Here is a 21,171-nt window from a genome sequence, read left to right as displayed (position 1 = left end):
TTTTGTACTAAACAAATTCACGGGGATGGAATTGTTCAATAATGTATTTGCTTTAGTGCAAAATAACAAATTTAATCAATTAATACATACATTTTGACCCCACCAAAAAATGACACATTTCTGACTGCGATTCGAACCCAGTATAGAACTGCTTACAAGCGTAGCACTATTGCTAATATATAGGGATACCGTATTTTTCGGAGTATAAGTCGCACCAAGGTATAAGTCGCACCTGCCGAAAATGCATAATAAAGAAGGAAAAAAACATATATAAGTCGCACTGGAGCCCGGCCAAACTATGAAAAAAACTGCGACTTATAGTCCGAAAAATACGGTATTTACTATGATATTCATATCAGTGACAGAGCAGGAAAAGGCTAGAAATATGTTTGCAGTCAAATTTCATATAAAACACCCTTTTTTTATAATTAAAACTAGGCCGGCCATGAATCGCGTGGCCCTACTCACAGCGTGTGTTTTGCGTTCAGGGCGGTATGACCCTAAACTACATGATAAATTACTAGGCGAGCATTATAATTATAGGACCGACAATCCGAAAACATTTAAAAAATCTTCAATAACCAATGAATTTTCTTTTTAAAAAAGCTCCAATGAGTGAAATGTAGGACGGCGGGTGGGAGGGGGTGTTATTATCTTACTTTTATTATTTTTCTGTAATTTTTTTTTTTTTTGTATTTCTGTGTTTGTTTGGTTTTTTTGGGGGGAGGGACAAAAAAATCGTGTCTGTTTTCTCAGTACTTGTACTATGAGTTACCTATCAAATGAATAAATAAATATTCCAAAAAAAAAAAAAAAAAAAAGCTCCAATGAGACGGGATTACCCATACTGTGCTGTATGGGGTTTAGGGTAAGCAAATCAAGCGCTCCAACATCGTGGATTCAAAACTGTCCTTAGAATCACCAGACTTCACTACGCATCAAAGGAAAATCTCCCATCTGTCACCCAAACTAAATGCTCTGCAAACACTCCGCAAAGAAATTTAAAAAAATACTTGGCTGCGACACATCAAACCTCACTAGTTACCCATTACTAGCCACACACACAAAAAAGAAGCTATCAGTGCCTTAGGCCAGTGTTTTTCAACCACTGTGCCGCGGACTAGTGCCGTGAGATACGGTCTGGTGTGCCGTGGGAGATTATCTAATTTCACCTATTTGGGTTAAAAATATTTTTTGTAAACCAGTAATTATAGTCTGCAAATGATGTGTTGTTGTTGAGTGTTGGTGCTGTCTAGAGCTCGTCAGAGTAACCGTGTAATACTCTTCCATATCAGTAGATGGCAGCAGGTAGCTAATTGCTTTGTAGATGTCGGAAACAGCTGGAGGCAAAACTAAAACTGAACTGGCTACTAAGTAAACAAAAACAGAATGCTGGACGACAGCAAAGACTTACTGTGGAACAAAGACGGCGTCCACAATGTACAACCGAACATGACATGACAATCAACAATGTCCACACAAAGAAGGATAAAAACAACTGAAATATTCTTGATTGCTAAAACAAAGTCGATGCGGGGAACTATTGCTCAAAGGAAGACATGAAACTGCTACAGGAAAATACCAAAAAAAGAGAAAAAGACACCAAAATAGGAGCGCAAGACAAGAACTAAAACACTACACACAGGAAAACAGCAAAAAACTCAAAATAAGTCATGGCGTGATGTAACAGGTCGTAACAGTACACCTACTTTGAGACAAGAGCTATATTGATGCATGGTTGGTTATGGTTTAAAGTCATATCCAACAATTGCGACAACGACTTTTTACTGTCAAGTTACTGAGTTTCGTTTTTTTTAGTGATTTCTGCTGGTGGTGTGCGTCTGGATTTTTTCAACGCCTTGGCTCAAAAAAGGTTGAAAAACACTTCCTTAGGCTATGTCTTCACTATGCCGGATAACCCCTTAAACGAATAATTATTCAGCCAAAGCATTTAATCTGATGCTAAGCGAACACAAACTCCTCCATCTACAGCAAGTGTAAGCCTTCTTGTAAGTAATGTAGCATCCTGACAGACGCTCTGTTTTAACTTTTTTGTCAACCTTAAAATGGCAACATAGCCCTCATTACACGTTAGCACCGCAGCGCTAGCCTAGGCAGTATCCACAACAACCACTCACAACTTCCTCATGGCGATTACGGTGAGAGACGTCACATTCAGGAACACCTGGAACTTTTAGCATCAAACATTACAACTAAGTTGTTTTTTTTGCACGTTCTCTATGTTCAATATAGTTGCGGTAATTATGACAATATGTTGTAGATTGGATTTCTTTTTTTTGAATGTACTACTGAGTTATCGTTTTAATTTCTATAAATGAAGGATTTTCATTACTGGTCTGTTCAACTTGGATGTCACAAAATTCCATACAAATAAAAATGCATTTATTTATTTTATTTTTTTTTACATAAAAGTTTTCAGTTTTTTTCAGTATCAGTTCAAGCACCGCACTGTTTATAAAGTACTAATACGGTACTAGTATCGTTAAAAATGTTAATGACACCCATCTCTAATTAGGACATAAGCTTCACTAATATAAGGATGTTATGTTCAATCAATCAATCAAACTTTATTTATAAAGCGCTTTTCATACATAACAGAAATGCAACACAAAGTGCTTTACAAAGTTAAAAACAATACCCCGATGACCCATATCCCCAATTATCACATACGTACGCATGGATACAGATACCAAACACAAACACACACACACAACATACAGACATATGCAACTATATGGACCAATGATTGCATGGCGGAGTACAGAGGAGACATGTGAGTAAACACTATCACAGGAGCCATCTGCACCAGGAGGTCATCAGACCATGGCCACCAGGACGCTGACAAAAAAGCACCCCCACAAACACGGCCGATAACCCCTGAGGCATATGGCTCCTCTGAGGAACGTTGGAAAATAAAAATAATAAAACTTGTAAAATAGTAAGAACAATGAGTAGAGTTAAATAATTAAAAACAAGTAAGACATATGAAGATTAATAGAAACAATTTAATGAATATACAGTTAATAAATAATAAATAAATAGAACTAAATAAAATCTTGCAGAACTAATAAGATAAAAAGAAAATACAAATGACTTCAATAACATAATTAATAGTAGGTAAAAGCCAAATCAAAAAGGTGGGTCTTAAGCCTGCTCTTAAAAACATGAACGTTTTCCGCAGCCCTGCGGTCCTCCGGCAAGCTGTTCCATAGACAGGGGCCATAATAGTGGAAAGATGACATCCTGTGACTTTGTGTCCTGACTTTTGGAATAATTAGGAGATGAGTGCCGGAGGACCTCAGGGCCCGGGAAGGTTCATAGGAAAAAAGCAAATCTGAAAGGTAAGAAGGCCCAATACCATAAAATGTTTTTATAAACCATAAGAAAAACCTTAAAATGGATCCTGAAACACACGGGGACCCAATGCAGAGATTTTAAAACTGGTGTAGTGTGAGCCCGCCTTCTGGTCTTCGTCAGGACACGTGCCGCTGAATGTTGGAGTAATTGCAAAAGTGTAATAACCTTTTTAAGAAAACCAGAAAGCAGGGCGTTACATTAATCTATACCACTTGTAATAAAAGCACGCATTAGCGTCTCCGTCTTGCCCTGAGAGAGAATTGGGCGAACTCTGGCTATATTCTTAAGATGATAAAAACCTAATTTTGTTGTATTTTTTATACGTGGTATAAAACTAAGGTCAGAGTCGAAAATGACGCCCAGATTTTTCACTTGTAGTGATGGAGTTAAAGACAATGATTGTAGATTTGATATGTGTTTCTCTCCCGGGGCCACAGGGTCGATGACTAAGACTTCAGTCTTGTCCTGGTTAATGTTATGTATTGCAGTAGGGAGTTGTGACGGCACAAAACCACAAGGGGGCTATAATGCTCTATGTATTTATCCATCCATGCATTTTCTACCGCTTAGTCCCTTTGGGGTTGCGGGGGGCGCTGGAGCCTATCTCAGCTACAATCGGGCAGAAGGCGGGGTACACCCTGGACAAGTCGCCACCTCATCTTTATTATATATATAAACAATATAATATAATAAATAATGAATATAATTTAATAAACTATAGAATGGAGTGTGACTAATTCAAAAGTGTGTGTGTGAGGCTATGTGTGTGATTAGCTATTGTGTTTTACCAAATGTTGAACGAGGAGAAGGAACAAGGCAGGAAGGCAGTCCGTGAGCAGGCGGAGCTAGTCAGGGAGAATGGTGAGGCGTCAAGGGTCGAGCATGAAGGGAGGCAGTCCAGAATCCAGAGGGGAACAACAGGGGATCACAAGAGAACTCGGGAAAGCACTGCGGAGGACAACACGGACATCAGACATGGAAACAAGGACGTCACAGGGGGAGAGCGAGTACGCAGGATAGAAGCCAGATAAGGGACGCTTACTAGGTACAGAAGACTAAGTTCCGTCGAGGATCCTTGGGTCCACTGGTCTATATACAGCTCGCCCTCATCAGTCCCAGGTGTGTTGTTTGCTGATCGACCACAGCCTTGCCGGCATGTGGACGTGATGTGGCCAGCGCAATGCCAACGGAGGTGCTGGCAGACCCAGCTGCCGGAGAAAAGCGGGTTTGAGCCAGCGCCGTGACAGTTAAGCTGTAAAAAGTTATCTGCCATCCAGGACTTAATATCTGAAATGCAATTAAAATTAGTATCCATTGGTTTTGTGTCATCAGGAGGCATGGAAATATACGCGTGTGTCGTCAGCATAACTGTGGAAATTAATTCCATGTCTCCTGATGACACTGCCAAGTGGAATCATGTAAATATTAAAAAGAATAGGACCTAAAATTGATCCTTGAGGCACACCACATGTGATTTCATAGGTATTTGAGGAGCATGTATCCATACTTCCTAAACATTTTCTGTCTGACAGATAGGAAGGGAACCATTTGTGAACAGTACGAGAAAGGCCCACCAGGTGTTTCAGTCTATTTAAAATAATGAGGTGATCTACTGTATCAAAGGCAGCACTAAGATTCAGTAGAACCAAGACTTCTCTCAAATATTGCAATTATTAAAACAATCATATACTTGTTTAAAGAGAAGTATTTCTAAAATGTTACCTAAAATGGTCAGTTTGATACTGGACTGTAATTATTAAAATTGTCAGCATCTAAATTGCTTTTCTTTAGCAGGGCCCTCACCACCGCTTTTTTAAAAGCAGCAGGAAAGACCCCTGTTTGAAGTGAGCAATTTGAGATGTTTAAAATCTCTTCTCTCAAAGAACCATAAAATATTCTAAAACATTTGGTTGGAATTGAATCTAAAAGACATGTGGTGGATTTTATTATAGAAAAAACTGTTACGTATGCCGGGGGAGGGAGACGTCACAACGGCAGAGATCAGTTCAATAGGTTTATTGAAACTGATGCAGATGAGGTGTTGGGGTGTGTATGCTACTAAACGTGAATGGTGCAAGAGGATTTGTAGAATTAACAATGAAAATGTTACCAGAGTTTGTTGTAAGTGCTTGTTTGATGAATCCTTTGTCAGGCCAAAGGGGCAAGGCGAGAAGGCAGTCCGTGGGCAAGCGAGAGGTTGGGGGCTGGAGAGAGGCAACGAGGTCCGTGTCCAAGCAGGGGTCAAGGATCAAGGGAGGCAGTCCAGAATCCAGTGGGAAGTCGAGGCACACAGCTCGATCACGGGAAACAGAGGAAACATACGAAGAGTGAACTACGTTCCAGCACTGGATCTTTGGGTCTGCTGGTCTTTATGCTGTCTGCCCTCATCAGACCCAGGTGCGCAGATAGATGATTGCCTGCAGCGTTGCAGGCGCGTGGCCGCAATGCGGGAAGAGCGAGCAGGGGCGTGTTCCGGCGCACTTCTAGTGGAAGTGCCGGCTGTGCTTGCAGTAGATGACATGCGGGATTGCGCATGCGCCGTGACAAAAACCCTGTCAAGCATCTCAGCATTAACCAGGACAAAACTGTCCACCGTTTCCTCTGGTAAAAACAGACACTCAGATGGATTAAGAGCAGCGTGAGAAGATAAAATTTCACATCTGATGGTTTTATCTCTGAAGTGGTTTGCAAACTGCTCACAAAGGGAGTATGTACGTGTGCGAGGTATATTGTTAAAATCAAGGTTAAACAAATGGTTAGTTGTTGCAAAAAAGACTCTGGGGTTATTCTTATTGTTTGCAATTACTGTGGAGAAAAAAGTGTTTCTTGTGTCCTTAACTGCCGTGTTGTATAATTTTTGCTGTTCATGTAATATTTGATGGTTAATCATTTGTTTATTTTTCCTCTATTTCCTTTCTGCTATTCTTTTTAGTTTTTTGATTTCCTCAACATTTCTCCATGAAGTTACTGATTTTAAAATGACCTTACTTGATTTTAGAGGAGCAACAGCGTCAAGGCTGGATTTGGGGTTTTGATTAAAGTTGTCAACAATAAAATCACAGGGTGCAGGTAAAACTATTGGAGGACAATCATTCAAAACTCTGATAAAATTTGCAGCCACTTCAAAATTTAGATAGTGCTTCATCACAGTTCGCACTGAAGTCTCCCGCTGGATAAAAACTGTGATATTAAAAAACACACAGTAGTGGTCAGACACAGCCAAGTCGAAAACAGAGGACACACTGGCGGACAGACCATAAGTAAAGACCAAATCCAGAGTGTGTGCAGTTGAGCAGTCTGATGGCTTGGGGATAGAAGCTCCTCCTGAGTCTCTCCGTGTTGGCCATGAGACTCAGGTAGCGCTTGCCTGACTGCAGCAGTGAGAAGAGGCCAGTAGAGGTCAGTAGAGCGTCTATCTTAACCCCGAGACCTTCAATCAATCAATCAATCAATCTTTATTTATATAGCCCTAAATCACAAGTGTCTCAAAGGGCTGCACAAGCCACAACGACATCCTCGGTACAAAGCCCACATACGGGCAAGGAAAAACTCACCCCAGTGGGACGTCGATGTGAATGACTATGAGAAACCTTGGAGAGGACCGCATATGTGGGTAACCCCCCCCCCTCTAGGGGAGACCGAAAGCAATGGATGTCGAGTGGGTCTGACATAATATTGTGAGAGTCCAGTCCATAGTGGATCCAACATAATAGTAAGAGTCCAGTCCATAGTGGGGCCAGCAGGACACCATCCCGAGCGGAGACGGGTCAGCAGCGTAGAGATGTTCCCAGCCGATGCACAGGCGAGCGGTCCACCCCGGGTCCCGACTCTGGACAGCCAGCACTTCATCCATGGCCACCGGACCTGTGCCCCCCCCCCCCCCTCAAGGAAAAGGGGAGCAGAGGAGAAAAGAAAAGAAACGGCAGATCAACTGGTCTAACAGGGGGGCTATTTAAAGGCTAGAGTATACAAATGAGTTTTAAGATGGGACTTAAATGCTTCTACTGAGGTAGCATCTCTAATTGTTACCGGGAGGGCATTCCATAGTACTGGAGCCCGAATAGAAAACGCTCTATAGCCCGCAGACTTTTTTTGGGCTCTGGGAATCACTAATAAGCCGGAGTTCTTTGAACGCAGATTTCTTGCCGGGACATATGGTACAATGCAATCGACAAGATAGGACGGAGCTAAACCGTGTAGTATTTTATACGTAAGTAGTAAAACCTTAAAGTCACTTCTTAAGTGCACAGGAAGCCAGTGCAGGTGAGCCAGTATAGGCGTAATATGATCAAACTTTCTTGTTCTTGTCAAAAGTCTAGCAGCCGCATTTTGTACCAACTGTAATTTTTTAATGCTAGACATAGGGAGACCCGAAAATAATACGTTACAGTAGTCGAGACGAGACGTAACGAACGCATGAATAATGATCTCAGCGTCGCTAGTGGATAAAATAGAACGAATTTTAGCGATATTACGGAGATGAAAGAAGGCCGTTTTAGTAACACTCTTAATGTGTGATTCAAACGAGAGAGTTGGGTCGAAGATAATACCTTGTGTTCGTTTACTCTGTTTATAAACATCCCGCTATTAATTAATGTGTAATTTCAGGTTAATTTTTATACGAATCAAACTCATCCCGGGGGGGGCCGGATAAAACCTGTTCGCGGGCCTGATCCGGCCCTCGGGCCGTACGTTCGACACCCCTGATCAGAATCAGAAATACTTTATTAATCCCCGAGGGGAAATTTAAATTTTCAGCACAATCCCATTCAAGATCAGACAAACATTACAGGGAGACAGAACAGGATCGCTGACGGGTCTGCCAACTTCCGGCGCCCCTTACAAAAAAAGTGATCATAAAGTTAAAGTTAAAGTTAAAGTACCAATGATTGTCACACACACACTAGGTGTGGCGAAATTATTCTCTGCATTTAACCCATCACCCTTGATCACCCCCTGGGAGGTGAGGGGAGCAGTGGGCAGCAGCGGTGGCCGCGCCCGGGAATCATTTTTGGTGATTTAACCCCCAATTCCAACCCTTGATACTGAGTGCCAAGCAGGGAGGTAATGGGTCCCATTTTTATAGTCTTTGGTATGACTCGGCCGGGGTTTGAACCCACAACCTACCGATCTCAGGGCGGACACTCTAACCACTAGGCCACTGAGTGATCACAATGATCTGTGCACTAACCCACACAACATTGCACATGGCATGACGACACTCCCTGTGAGCTCATGGTTCCACGGTGGAGGAGAGGCAAGGTACAGTAAATGCTTAAGCACCACGGACAGGGAAGGACAGTGCGCGTTCCGGGGGAGGATCCCCCCCCAACATGAGAGGGCGCAGCAAACTTGCCAACCTGCTATAAAAGTGAGTGCGTGGAATGTGCGCACATAAACACGTAAACTTGTAACCGACACACTCCCAATATTCCACCGGATTGGCCGCGCGTAAATGGCGACGTTGACGCACGGCTGACTGGAAGGCAAACTGGCTGCTCGTGGATATTCCACCTTTCTTACTGCGCATGCCCGTGTCCACGTGCCGTGGACCGACACTTTCAAGTCACTTTGTTTCCTCATTTGTATAGCAAAGAATGGAAGATGCGGATACTCCCAACTGCTTTTCTGCAACTTGCGCCGTCAACAACGTGTCGGCCAACGTGTCCACGCACAGCGTCCCGTTCCACGGGAGCAGCACCCTGCTGACGGCGGTGATCTCCATCGCCGTGTTCGCGGTGGGTCTGGCGGGAAACAGCCTGGCCATCTACGTGCTGCTGTGCTGCGCCAAGATGAAGACGGTGACCAACATTTACATCCTCAACCTGGCCGTGGCCGACGAGCTGTACATCGTGGGGCTGCCGTTTCTCACCACGCAGAACGTGCTCTCCTACTGGCCGTTCGGGTCCTTCCTGTGCCGGCTGGTCATGACCGCCGACTCCATGAACCAGTTCACGTCCATTTTCTGCCTCACCGTCATGTCCATAGACCGCTACCTGGCCGTGGTGCACCCGATCCGGAGCTCCAATTGGAGGCACCCGCGGGTGGCAAAGGCGGTGAGCGCGGCGGTGTGGGCAGTTTCTTTCGTGGTGGTCCTGCCGGTGGTCATCTTCTCTGATGTGCAGGTAAGCACCTCCCCAGTTTGGGAAAATAAGTATGGTCGAACTTTTTACTCCCAGCAGGGGCGGATCCAGACTATTTTGAAAGGGGGGCACCCATTTGCGTTGTTAGGCATATTTTTTTACAAATACATGCCGACATAGTCATTATAAAGTGGCCCGAATATGAGTTTAAATAAATAATCATATAACCTGTTATTATTCACTCAGTTTCCCCTCACTTTGTAGCGTAAGGTAGAGAGCCCCTTTAGTTCGTCGGTATCCAATCCATTCCACTTGTTCATATAGAAAATGCCCACATCACTCAAACTCCAGTCCGCATTTTCTCTGCGACCTTGCTTGCGGTCCTGCAGGTGTACGAAGCACATTATCTTCCTTTACAATGAGTAAAGCTGCACGAAACCTTGTGTGTGCAATTTTAAATAATTTAGTTTTTAAGTTTTGTGTTTCTTGTAGAATCTATATAAAGTAATATACATTAGCCTATTGTTAAAATAATGAAAAAAAACATCATTAAATATATTTGTTTTATTGTATTGTTTCATTAATAGCTGTTGTATTATTATAGGATGGCTTGTTAAACATTTCATGGGATTTTCAGAGGGAGGAAAAACCGAGACATTTAATATAAAATGTAAAATGAATAAATACATAAAAAGAAAAAGAAAAAAAATGGTTAAAAGCCATCGTCTCGGGGAGCATTTAATTTCGTCCCGTGCATTTAAAAAAAATAATAATAATAACAATGAATAATTTCTAAGTCTTTGTTTGCCTTTTGTGAAGTTTTGTGCTTGCGCGTAACGTTTGCTCGCATCCTGTGCATCTCCTGGGGGCTAAGCACCCATCCATCCATCCATTTGCTACCGCTTATTCCCTTTGGGGTCGCGGGGGGCGCTGGAGCCTATCTCAGCTACAATCGGGCGGAAGGCGGGGTACACCCTGGACAAGTCGCCACCTCATCGCAGGGCCAACACAGATAGACAGACAACATTCACACTCACATCCACACACTAGGGCCAATTTAGTGTTGCCAATCAACTTATCCCCAGGTGCATGTCTTTGGAAGTGGGAGGAAGCCGGAGTACCCGGAGGGAACCCACGCAGTCACGGGGAGAACATGCAAACTCCACACAGAAAGATCCCGAGCCCGGGATTGAACCCAAGACTACTCAGGACCTTCGTATTGTGAGGCAGATGCACTAACCCCTCTGCCACCGTGAAGCCCTTAAGCACCCCCTGTCCTTAAAAGCTAGTGACGCCCCTGGGGGCACCTAAGAAATGTTTAACATTTTGCAAAAATGCTAAAATATACAATATAGACAGGCTATGTGCTTTGTGGCCCATTTGGTCTGTAGTAGTGTTGTCCTGATACCAATATTTTGGTACCGGTACCAAAATTATTTCGCTACTTTTCGGTACCTTTCTAAATAAAGGGGACCACAAAAAATTGCATTATTGGCTTTATTTTAACAAAAAATCTTACGGTACATTATACATACCTGGGTAGCATTTTACATTCATTCTCCCAGGATGCAGACGGACAACTTTCTGGCGACTAATTCTTCCACATTTTTCTACGCATTTCAGCCGTTCCACCGTCAAAACATTCCTCTTAATTAGGACAAAAAACGAAGTTGTTTTTCGAACTGGAAAAATTCCCGGCTTTCCGTCCATTCCAGGAATTCCGTGATACCATTTTTCAATTCAACATGTTACTATTAAGTCATTCAAACCATTCAAGTTTTTTTTTACCATTTTCAAAAAATTTCCCGTTTTTCCCGAAATTCCCAAATTTTGGGGAAATTTCCATTTAAATCAATGTGACATTCTTCAGTTTCACAATTCCCACATTTTTCATCTGATTCAATCTGTTCCAACTTCAAAATATTCAGCCTGTTCAGGAAATCTGTTTTTGAAATTCAAACTATCTTTTTTCAAAGTTAAAAAAAATTCCAGGATTTTTCAGAATTCCTGGTTTTCCAAAGCCACCCTTTTTTTCTGGCGACTACCCCTTCCACATATTCAACACATTTCAGCCGTTCCCCCGTCAAAACATTCCTCTTAATTAGGACAAAAAACTAAGTTGTTTTTTGAACTGGAAAAATTCCCATTTTTCCGTAAATTCCAGGAATTCCCAAATACCATTTTTCAATTCAACATGTTACTACTTCAACATTTCTTGACCGATTTCAAAAATTTCAACACCAACCATTTCAACTCATTCAGACGATTCAAGTTTTTTTTTTACCATTTTCAAAAACATTCCCGTTTTTCCCGAAATTCCCACATTTTGGGGAAATTTCCCTTTAAATCAATGTGACATTCTTCAGTTTCACAATTCCCACATTTTTCATCTGATTCAAACTGTTCCAACTTCAAAATATTCAACCTGTTCAGGAAATCAGTTTTTGAAATTCAAACTATCTTTTTTCCAAGTTAAAAAAAATTCCAGAATTTTCCAGAATTCCTGGTTTTCCAAAGCCACCCTTTTTTTCTGGCGACTACTCCTTTCACATTTTTCAACGCATTTCAGCCGTTCCACCGTCAAAACATTCCTCTTAATTAGGACAAAAAACAAAGTTGTTTTTTGAACTGGAAAAATTCCCGGTTTTCCATAAATTCCAGGATTTCCGTACTACCATTTCTCAATTCAACATGTTACTACTTCAACATTTCTCGACCGATTTGAAAAATTTCAACACTAACCATTTCAACTCATTCAGACCATTCTAGTTTTTCTTTACCATTTTCCAAAAAATTCCCGTTTTCCCGAAATTGTCACATTTTTGGGAAATTTCCATTTAAATCAATGTGACATTCTTCAAAGTTTCACAATTGCCACATGTTTCATCTGATTCATAGTGTTCCAACTTCAAAATATTCAACCTGTTCAGGAAATCTGTTTTTGAAATTCAAACTATTTTTTTCCAAGTTAAAAAAAACTCCAGGATTTTCTAGAATTCCGGATTTTCCAAAGCCACCCTTTTTTCTGGTGACTACTCCTTCCACATTTTTCAACGCATTTCAGCCGTTCCACCGTCAAAACATTCCTCTTAATTAGGACAAAAACGAAGTTGTTTTTTGAACTGGAAAAATTGCCGGTTTTCCATAAATTCCAGGAATTCCATAATACCATTTCTCAATTCAACATGTTACTACTTCAACATTTCTTGACCGATTTGAAAAATTTCAACACCAACCATTTCAACTCATTCAGACCATTTTAGTTTTTCTTTACCATTTTCAAAAAAATTCCCGTTTTTCCCGAAATTCCCACATTTTTGGGAAATTTCCATTTTATCAATGTGACATTCTTCAAAGTTTCACAATTCCCACATTTTTCATCTGATTCAATCTGTTCCAACTTCAAAATATTCAGCCTGTACAGGAAATCTGTCTTTGAAATTCAAGCTATCTTTTTTCCAAGTTAAAAAAAATTCCAGGATTTTCCAGAATTCCTGGTTTTCCAAAGCCACCCTTTTTTCTGGCGACTACTCCTTCCACATTTTTCAACACATTTCAGCCGTTCCACCGTCAAAACATTCCTCTTAATTAGGACAAAAAAACAAAGTTGTTTTTGAACTGGAAAAATTCCAGGTTTTCCATAAATTCCAGGAATTCCGTACTACCATTTCTCAATTCAACATGTTACTACTTCAACATTTCTCGACCGATTTGAAAAATTTCAACACCAACCATTTCAACTCATTCAGACCATTCAAGTTTTTTTTTTACCATTTTCAAAAAATTTCCCGTTTTTCTCCAAATTCCCAAATTTTGGGGAAATTTCCATTTAAATCAATGTGACATTCTTCAGTTTCACAATTCCCACATTTTTCATCTGATTCAAACTGTTCCAACTTCAAAATATTCAACATGTTCAGGAAATCTAATTTTGAAATTCAAACTATCTTTTTTCCAAGTTAAAAAAAATTCCAGAATTTTCCAGAATTCCTGGTTTTCCAAAGCCACCCTTTTTTTCTGGCGACTACTCCTTTCACATTTTTCAACGCATTTCAGCCGTTCCACCGTCAAAACATTCTTCTTAATTAGGGAAAAAAAAACGAAGTTGTTTTTTGAACTGGAAAAATTCCCGGTTTTCCACATTTCCAGGAATTCCGTAATACCATTTCTCAATTCTACATTCAAGTTTTTTATACCATTTTCCAAAAAAGGCCCGCTTTTCCCAAAATTTTGGGAAATTCCCATTGAAATCCATGAGACATTCTTCAAAGTTCCACAATTTCCACATTTTTCATCTGATTCAAACTGTTCCAACGTCAAAATATTCAGCCTGTTCAGGAATTGTGTGCTCTACTTCAACAATTCCCCCCCAAAATCCCGGATTTCCCATAATTTCTTTTGTTTATAGATTTTCCCCATTCAAAATTAATTGGCCATTTTTCAAACTTCCACAATTCCCACATTCTTCAACTGATTCAAACCATTCTACATTCAACTCATTTTGGACATTCAAACTACCATTTGTCCACATTCAACAAATTTCCAAGAATTCCCGTTTTTTTGGTAACCTATTTCCAACCTTAAGTTCCACTACTCCTTTCACATTTTTCAACACATTTCAACCGTTGCACCGTTAAAACATTCCTCTTAATCAGGACAAAACACAAAGTTGTTTTTTGAGCTGGAAAAATTCCTGGTTTTCCCGAAATTCCAGGAATTCCATAATACCATTTCTCAATTCAAGATGTTACTACTTCAACATTTCTTGACCGAATAGAAAAATTCCAACACCAACCATTTCAACTCATTCAGACCATTCAAGTTTTTTACCATTTTCAAAAAAATTCCCGCTTTTCCCGAAATTCCCAAATTTTGGGGAAATTCCCATTGAAATCAATGGGACATTCTTCAAAGTTCCACAACTCCCACATTTTTCATCTGATTCAAATGTTCCAACATCAAAATATTCAGCCTGTTTGGGAATTGTGTGCTCGATCGACCTCAACAAATTCCAGGATTTCAGTTCAACTTCAGCATTGGAGCATTCACACGCAATTCCTTCAGGAAGTGCCTCATCTAGTTATTATTACTATTATACAAACCCCGTTTCCATATGAGTTGGGAAATTGTGTTAGATGTAAATATAAACGGAATACAATGATTTGCAAATCATTTTCAACCCATATTCAGTTGAATATGCTACAAAGACAACATATTTGATGTTCAAACTGATAAACTTTTTTTTGTTGTTGCAAATAATCATAAACTTTAGAATTTGATGCCAGAAACACGTGACAAAGAAGTTGGGAAAGGTGGCAATAAATACTGATAAAGTTGAGGAATGCTCATCAAACACTTATTTGGAACATCCCACAGGTGAACAGGCTAATTGGTAACAGGTGGGTGCCATGATTGGGTATAAAAGTAGATTCCATGAAATGCTCAGTCATTCACAAACAAGGATGGGGCGAGGGTCATCACTTTGTCAACAAATGCGTGAGAAAAACCTTTCTCAACCAGCTATTGCAAGGAATTGAGGGATTTCACCATCTACGGTCCGTAATATCATCAAAGGGTTCAGAGAATCTGGAGAAATCACTGCACGTAAGCAGCTAAGCCTGTGTCCTTCGATCCCTCAGGCTGTACTGTATCAACAAGCGACATCAGTGTGTAAAGGATATCACCACATGGGCTCAGGAACACTTCAGAAACCCACTGTCAGTAACTACAATTGGTCGCTATATCTGTAAGTGCAAGTTAAAACTCCTATGCAAGTTGAAAACCGTTTATCAACAACACCCAGAAACGCTGCCGGCTTTGCTGGGCCTGAGCTCATCTAAGATGGACTGATACAAAGTGGAAAAGTGTTCTGTGGTCTGACGAGTCCACATTTCAAATTGTTTTTGGAAACTGTGGATGTCGTGTCCTCCGGACCAAAGAGGAAAAGAACCATCCGGATTGTTCTAGGCCAGGGGTCGGCAACCTTTACCACTCAAAGAGCCATTTTGACCAGTTTCACAAATTAAAGAAAACAATGGGAGCTGCAAAACTCTTTTGAGATTTAAAATGAAATAACACTGCATACAAAGTTTATTTTTGCTTTGTGCTATGTATAAACCAGGGGTCTCAGACACGCGACCCGCACCTTAATATGAAAATTTAATGTTAGTGCGGCCCGCAAGTTTTATATGAATGGCGCTTGACAGCGGCATACTTGCCAACCCTCCCGATTTTTCCGGGAGACTCCCGAATTACAGGGCAACTATTCTCTCGAACGTCTGTTGATTTTCAGTAGAAGCATTTAAGTCCCATCTTAAAACTCATTTGTATACTCTAGCCTTTAAATAGCCCCCCTGTTAGACCAGTTGATCTGCCGTTTCTTTTCTTTTCTCCTCTGCTCCCCTTTTCCTTGAGGGGGGGGGGCACAGGTCCGGTGGCCATGGATGAAGTGCTGGCTGTCCAGAGTCGGGACCCGGGGTGGACCGCTCGCCTGTGCATCGGCTGGGAACATCTCTGCGCTGCTGACCCGTCTCCGCTCGGGATGGTGTCCTGCTGGCCCCACTATGGACTGGACTCTTACTATTATGTTGGATCCACTATGGACTGGACTCTCACAATATTATGTCAGACCCACTCGACATCCATTGCTTTCGGTCTCCCCTAGAGGGGGGGGGTTACCCACATATGTGGTCCTCTCCAAGGTTTCTCATAGTCATTCACATCGACGTCCCACTGGGGTGAGTTTTTCCTTGCCCTTATGTGGGCTTTGTACCGAGGATGTCGTTGTGGCTTGTGCAGCCCTTTGAGACACTTGTGATTTAGGGCTATATAAATAAAGATTGATTGATTGATTGATTGATTGATTTTCACCCTAGCAACAATAATAAGGGCGTGCCGTGATGGCACAGCATTTAACGCCTTCTACAACCTGTACAAACAGCGTGCTGGCCCAGTCACATGTTGTATGAGGCTTCTGCATACTTGATCAACAGCCACACAGGTTACACCAGCAAACCCCGCCCACCTCAACCGACGCGCGGAGGGGGGGTGTGGGGGGGGTTGATGTGTGGGGGAGCATTTTGCTGGTAGCAGGGGTGTATAATGTAGCCCGGAAGAGTTAGGGCTGCATGGGATTCTGGGTATTTGTTCTGTTGTGTTTATGTTGTGTTACAGTGCAGATGTTCTCCCGAAATGTGTTTGTCATTCTTGTTTGGTGTGGGTTTACAGTGTGGCGCATATTAGTAAGAGTGTTAAAGTTGTTTTATACGGCCACCGTCAGTGTGACCTGTATGGCTGTTGACCAAGTATGCATTGCTGTCGCTTACGTGTGCAAGCAGAAGCCTCATACAACGTGTGGCTGGGCCGGCACGCTGTTTGTACAGGTTGTAGAAGGCGTTAGATGCGGTTTCATTATGGCACGGCTATATTTGTATTGTTAGGGTGAAAATCTGAGAATATTTGCCCTGGGAGAGGCACCGAAATCCGTAAGTCTCCTGGGAAAATCGGGAGGGTTGGCAAGTATACAGCTGAGCCGCATCAGAGTGGTCAAAGAGCCGCATGCGGCTCCGGAGCCGCGGGTTGCCGACCCCTGTTCTAGGCGCAAAGTGTAAAAACCAGCATGTGTGATGGTATGGGGGTGTATTAGTGCCCAAGACATGGGTAACTTACACATCTGTGAAGGCGCCATTCATGCTGAAAGGTACATACAGGTTTTGGAGCAACATATGTTGCCATCCAAGCAACGTTACCATGGACGCCCCTGCTTATTTCAGCAAGACAATGCCAAGCCACGTGTTACATCAACGTGGCTTCATAGTAAAAGAGTGCGGGTACTAGACTGGCCTGCCTGTAGTACAGACCTGTCTCCCATTGAAAATGTGTGGCGCATTATGAAGCCTAAAATACCACAACGGAGACCCCCGGACTGTTGAACAACTTAAGCTGTACATCAAGCAAGAATGGGAAAGAATTCCACCTGAGAAGCTTAAAAAATGTGTCTCCTCAGTTCCCAAACGTTTACTGAGTGTTGTTAAAAGGAAAGGCCATGTAACACAGTGGTGAACATGCCCTTTCCCAACTACTTTGGCACGTGTTGCAGCCATGAAATTCTAAGTTAATTATTATTTGCAAAAAAAAAGAAAGTTTATGAGTTTGAACATCAAATATGTTGTCTTTGTAGTGCATTCAATTGAATATGGGTTGAAAGGATTTGCAAATCATTGTATTCCGTTTATATTTACATCTAAGACAATTTCCCAACTCATATGGAAACAGGGTTTGTACAATTTAATTATTAGACACCCCACCCTAAACCTCATGTCACCGCCCCAGATACACACTCACTATATGTTTGCATGCACTAAAACAAGGATTCTAAAACTGTGGCAGCACTAGTCAGAGTCGCGCATAGAGAGAGCATGAACAACTAAACGAAAGGTGCCATGTTTGATACCATGCACGTGTGCGGCTGTGCCCGGAAGCATGCATTTGAGTCGTTGTGACATCCGTTTTTCTGACGAAATATACCAAAATTGTCAGGACTTGGACTTTGGCGTGGATTGTTTTCCCGAGATGCAAAGGATTTGGACCGAACACGGCGTGAAGGTGAATACATATTTAATTTTAACACTCAAAAAAGGAATAAACAAAAGGCGCGCACAAGGGTGGAAGTACAAAACTTGGCTATAAAAACAAAAACTCGCACAAAGGCAGAACTATGGACAAAAAACAAAAGACACTTACTGTGGCATTAATCAACAAAACGTACTTGCGATGACGTGAACAGGGCAGCATGGACTATGAACATGAAACAGAGTGTCAGGAATGTGTCAAGAGTGCAGAGCATGAATGTGATGTCGCCAGGCCGACCAACACAAAATGAAAAGCTTAAATAACACAGACATGATTAACAACAGGTGTGTGAGTGCAAATGAATCAGGTGTGTGACATGAGGACAGGTGAAAACTAATGGGTTGTCATGGAAACAAAACGAGGAGTGAAAAAACAGGAACTGACAAAATCCAAAAAAGCACATGGCCAAACAAAACATGATCACACAGACATGACAAAAATAATAAGTCTAAATATAGTTTTAAATATTACCCAGCTGATAAACTTACAATAAAACATGCTTTTATTCCATCATATACAGCAATATTCATGCAGTGTTTAGTAAAACGAAACAAAACAACCAAAAATAAACATATTACCCACATTTTGCCCAAAATAATTTACGTTACGGAGAAATTATGACTTTTATGTGAAGTATATCAACTGTGGTGTATTGTTTGTAATCACTGTGCTATATACAGTATGCCCGTGCTTTTACTTTTGCATTTTTGAAAATGTTTTTAGGTTTTGCTGTGGCGGGTCATGGCTTCCTGATTTCATTATCACCATATTAAGTTGAATACTGAACTAATGCTGCTTTTTACTGCAATATGTATTAGTTTAGTTTGGCTTATTGGTGACACATGCAGAAAAAAGTGCAATTTTGAAGCAAAGTGGCAAGGTGTATTAATTCACTGTTACTGAAAGTGCGATTTACCACGTTTCCCTGTTGTTATTGGCTCTCCAGCCTTCCCGGCGAACCTTCACTTCCTATAGTTTTCTCTTTCCCGGGTTGCGGAAACGTATGCAATTGCTCCCTGTAGTCACGTGAGTGCCTTTTGACCAATCATTGAGGAGATCGCTTGAAACTGGGTTGTACGTACTCTCTCTATACATCACTCTGCTACTAGTGGTATGCGGGCGCCATCTAGCGGTAAGCCAAAAAAATCATTTAATTCAGTAACCAAACGCAGTGTTACTGTTCAAACTGTGTGCAATGTTAAAGTGGTCAAATAAAACCTCTGCCTAATTTTTAATGAATATTTAGGCCTACTACGTTACTGAATTTAATGTTGGTCATTATGGTGGTACACGGAGAGCCACGTGTCTTCTGAGGTGGTATTTGGTTTAAAAAAAAAAGAAGCTTGAGAACCACTGCACTAAAACTAATTATTGACTTAATTTGTTTAAAACTAGCTTCTTAAAACACACCCAAAACCAAATATGTATTGTTTGTAATGATTTTGTATGGGGGAAAAAAAGTGAACCAAAAATGTTCACTGTAAATTTACAGTACATTTTCTGGCCAATACTTTCACAGTAACATTTACAGTAATTTACTGTGAAATATCTTTACAACAATTTACTATAATTGCAGAGCTGTGATGTTTTACACTTACAACTATGTGTAACTTCATAATTCTATTATTGGACCAAAAAACAAATTTGTCTAGAGCAGGGCTGGCCAACCCGCGGCCCGCGAACCTCATACGGCTTTTTGGCTGGTTTCATGCGGCTCTTAACTCTATTAGAAAAAAAAAAAGAAAAAAAAAAATTAATAATATATATATATATATATATATATATATATATATATATATATATATATATATATATATATATATATATATATATATATATATATATATATATACTGTATATATATATTAGTGCCCACGAGGTGTAGACACGACAAACTCACGTTGCCGTGTTACTGTACTGTACTCTAGAGCAGTGGTGTCAAACGTACGGCCCGTGGGCCGGATCAGGCCCGCAAACAGGTTTTATCCGGCCCGCGGGATGAGTTTGCCAAGTATAAAATTGAGCCGAAATTTTTGAATGAAAGAAACTGCTGTTCAAAATGTGTCCACTAGATGTCGCAATAGCAATTATTTGTATCTTTGTAGATGATACTACATATGTTAAAAATTAAACCACATGATGTTAGTGCACCAGTCGACGAAAATGAGCAAACTACATAAATGACATCCTGTAAGTTGATTTTGGTATATTTTCTTATCTTAATAGATTGAAAATGAACACCAATGAGTCGACTGATGAACATTATCACATAATTTATTCAGAAAGTATAAACAAAGACAAATAAAGATAGAATACTATCAACCGCAAAATGTAAGTGTAAAAAAAACTCAACAACATTATGATTTGTACATTTTCAGAATGTGCTTGTTCTATTTTTAAACAAAAGAAAACAGTCTGAAGTTAAGTTGTCTTTATTTTTAAGTTATCGTGCTGTGACTTTACCAGTCCGGCCCACTTGGGAGTAGATTTTTTTCCATGTGGCCCCCGATCTATAATGAGTTTGACACCCCTTGTCTAGAGCAGAGTTTTTCAACCACTGTGCCGCGGGTGCCGTGAGATATAGTCTGGTGTGCCGTGGGAGATGATCTAATTTCACCTATTTGGGTTAAAAATATTTTTTGCAAAGCAGTAATTATAATCTGCAAATGTGTTGTTGTTGAGTGTCGGTGCTGTCTAGAGCTCGGCAGAATAACCGTGTAATACTCTTCCATATCAGTAGGTGGCAGCCGGTAGCTGTTGTAGATGTCGGAAACAGCGGGAGACAGTGTGCAGGTAAAAAGGTGTCTAATGCTTAAACCAAAAAACAAAACAAAAGGGGAGTGCCCCTAAGAAAATGCATTGAAGCTTAGGGATGGCTATGCAGAAGGAAACTAAAACTGAACTGGCTACAAAATAAACAAAAACAGAATGCTGGACGACAGCAAAGAACTTACTGTGGAGCAAAGACGGCGTCCACAATGTACATCCGAACATGACATGACAATCAACAATGTCCCCACAAAGAAGGATAAAAACAGCTGAAATATTCTTGATTGCTAAAACAAAGTAGATACGGGAA

General features: G+C 41.0%; 1 protein-coding gene across 1 annotated transcript in view; it reads left to right on the top strand.

The window, feature by feature from the left end:
* Positions 1-8,936: 8,936 nt before the first annotated feature.
* Positions 8,937-21,171, top strand: part of LOC133624526 (somatostatin receptor type 5) — a 41,915-nt gene continuing 29,680 nt past the window's right edge. Inside the window, exon 1 of the mRNA XM_061988156.2 lies at positions 8,937-9,503. Within this exon, the coding sequence (XP_061844140.2) occupies positions 8,976-9,503 (528 nt within the window). The 5' untranslated portion in view covers positions 8,937-8,975. The remainder of the gene's footprint in view (positions 9,504-21,171) is intronic.

This window comes from Nerophis lumbriciformis, linkage group LG27 (genome assembly GCF_033978685.3).
Source record: "Nerophis lumbriciformis linkage group LG27, RoL_Nlum_v2.1, whole genome shotgun sequence".
NCBI lineage: Eukaryota > Metazoa > Chordata > Actinopteri > Syngnathiformes > Syngnathidae > Nerophis > Nerophis lumbriciformis.
This window is presented reverse-complemented; position numbering and strand designations above follow the sequence as displayed.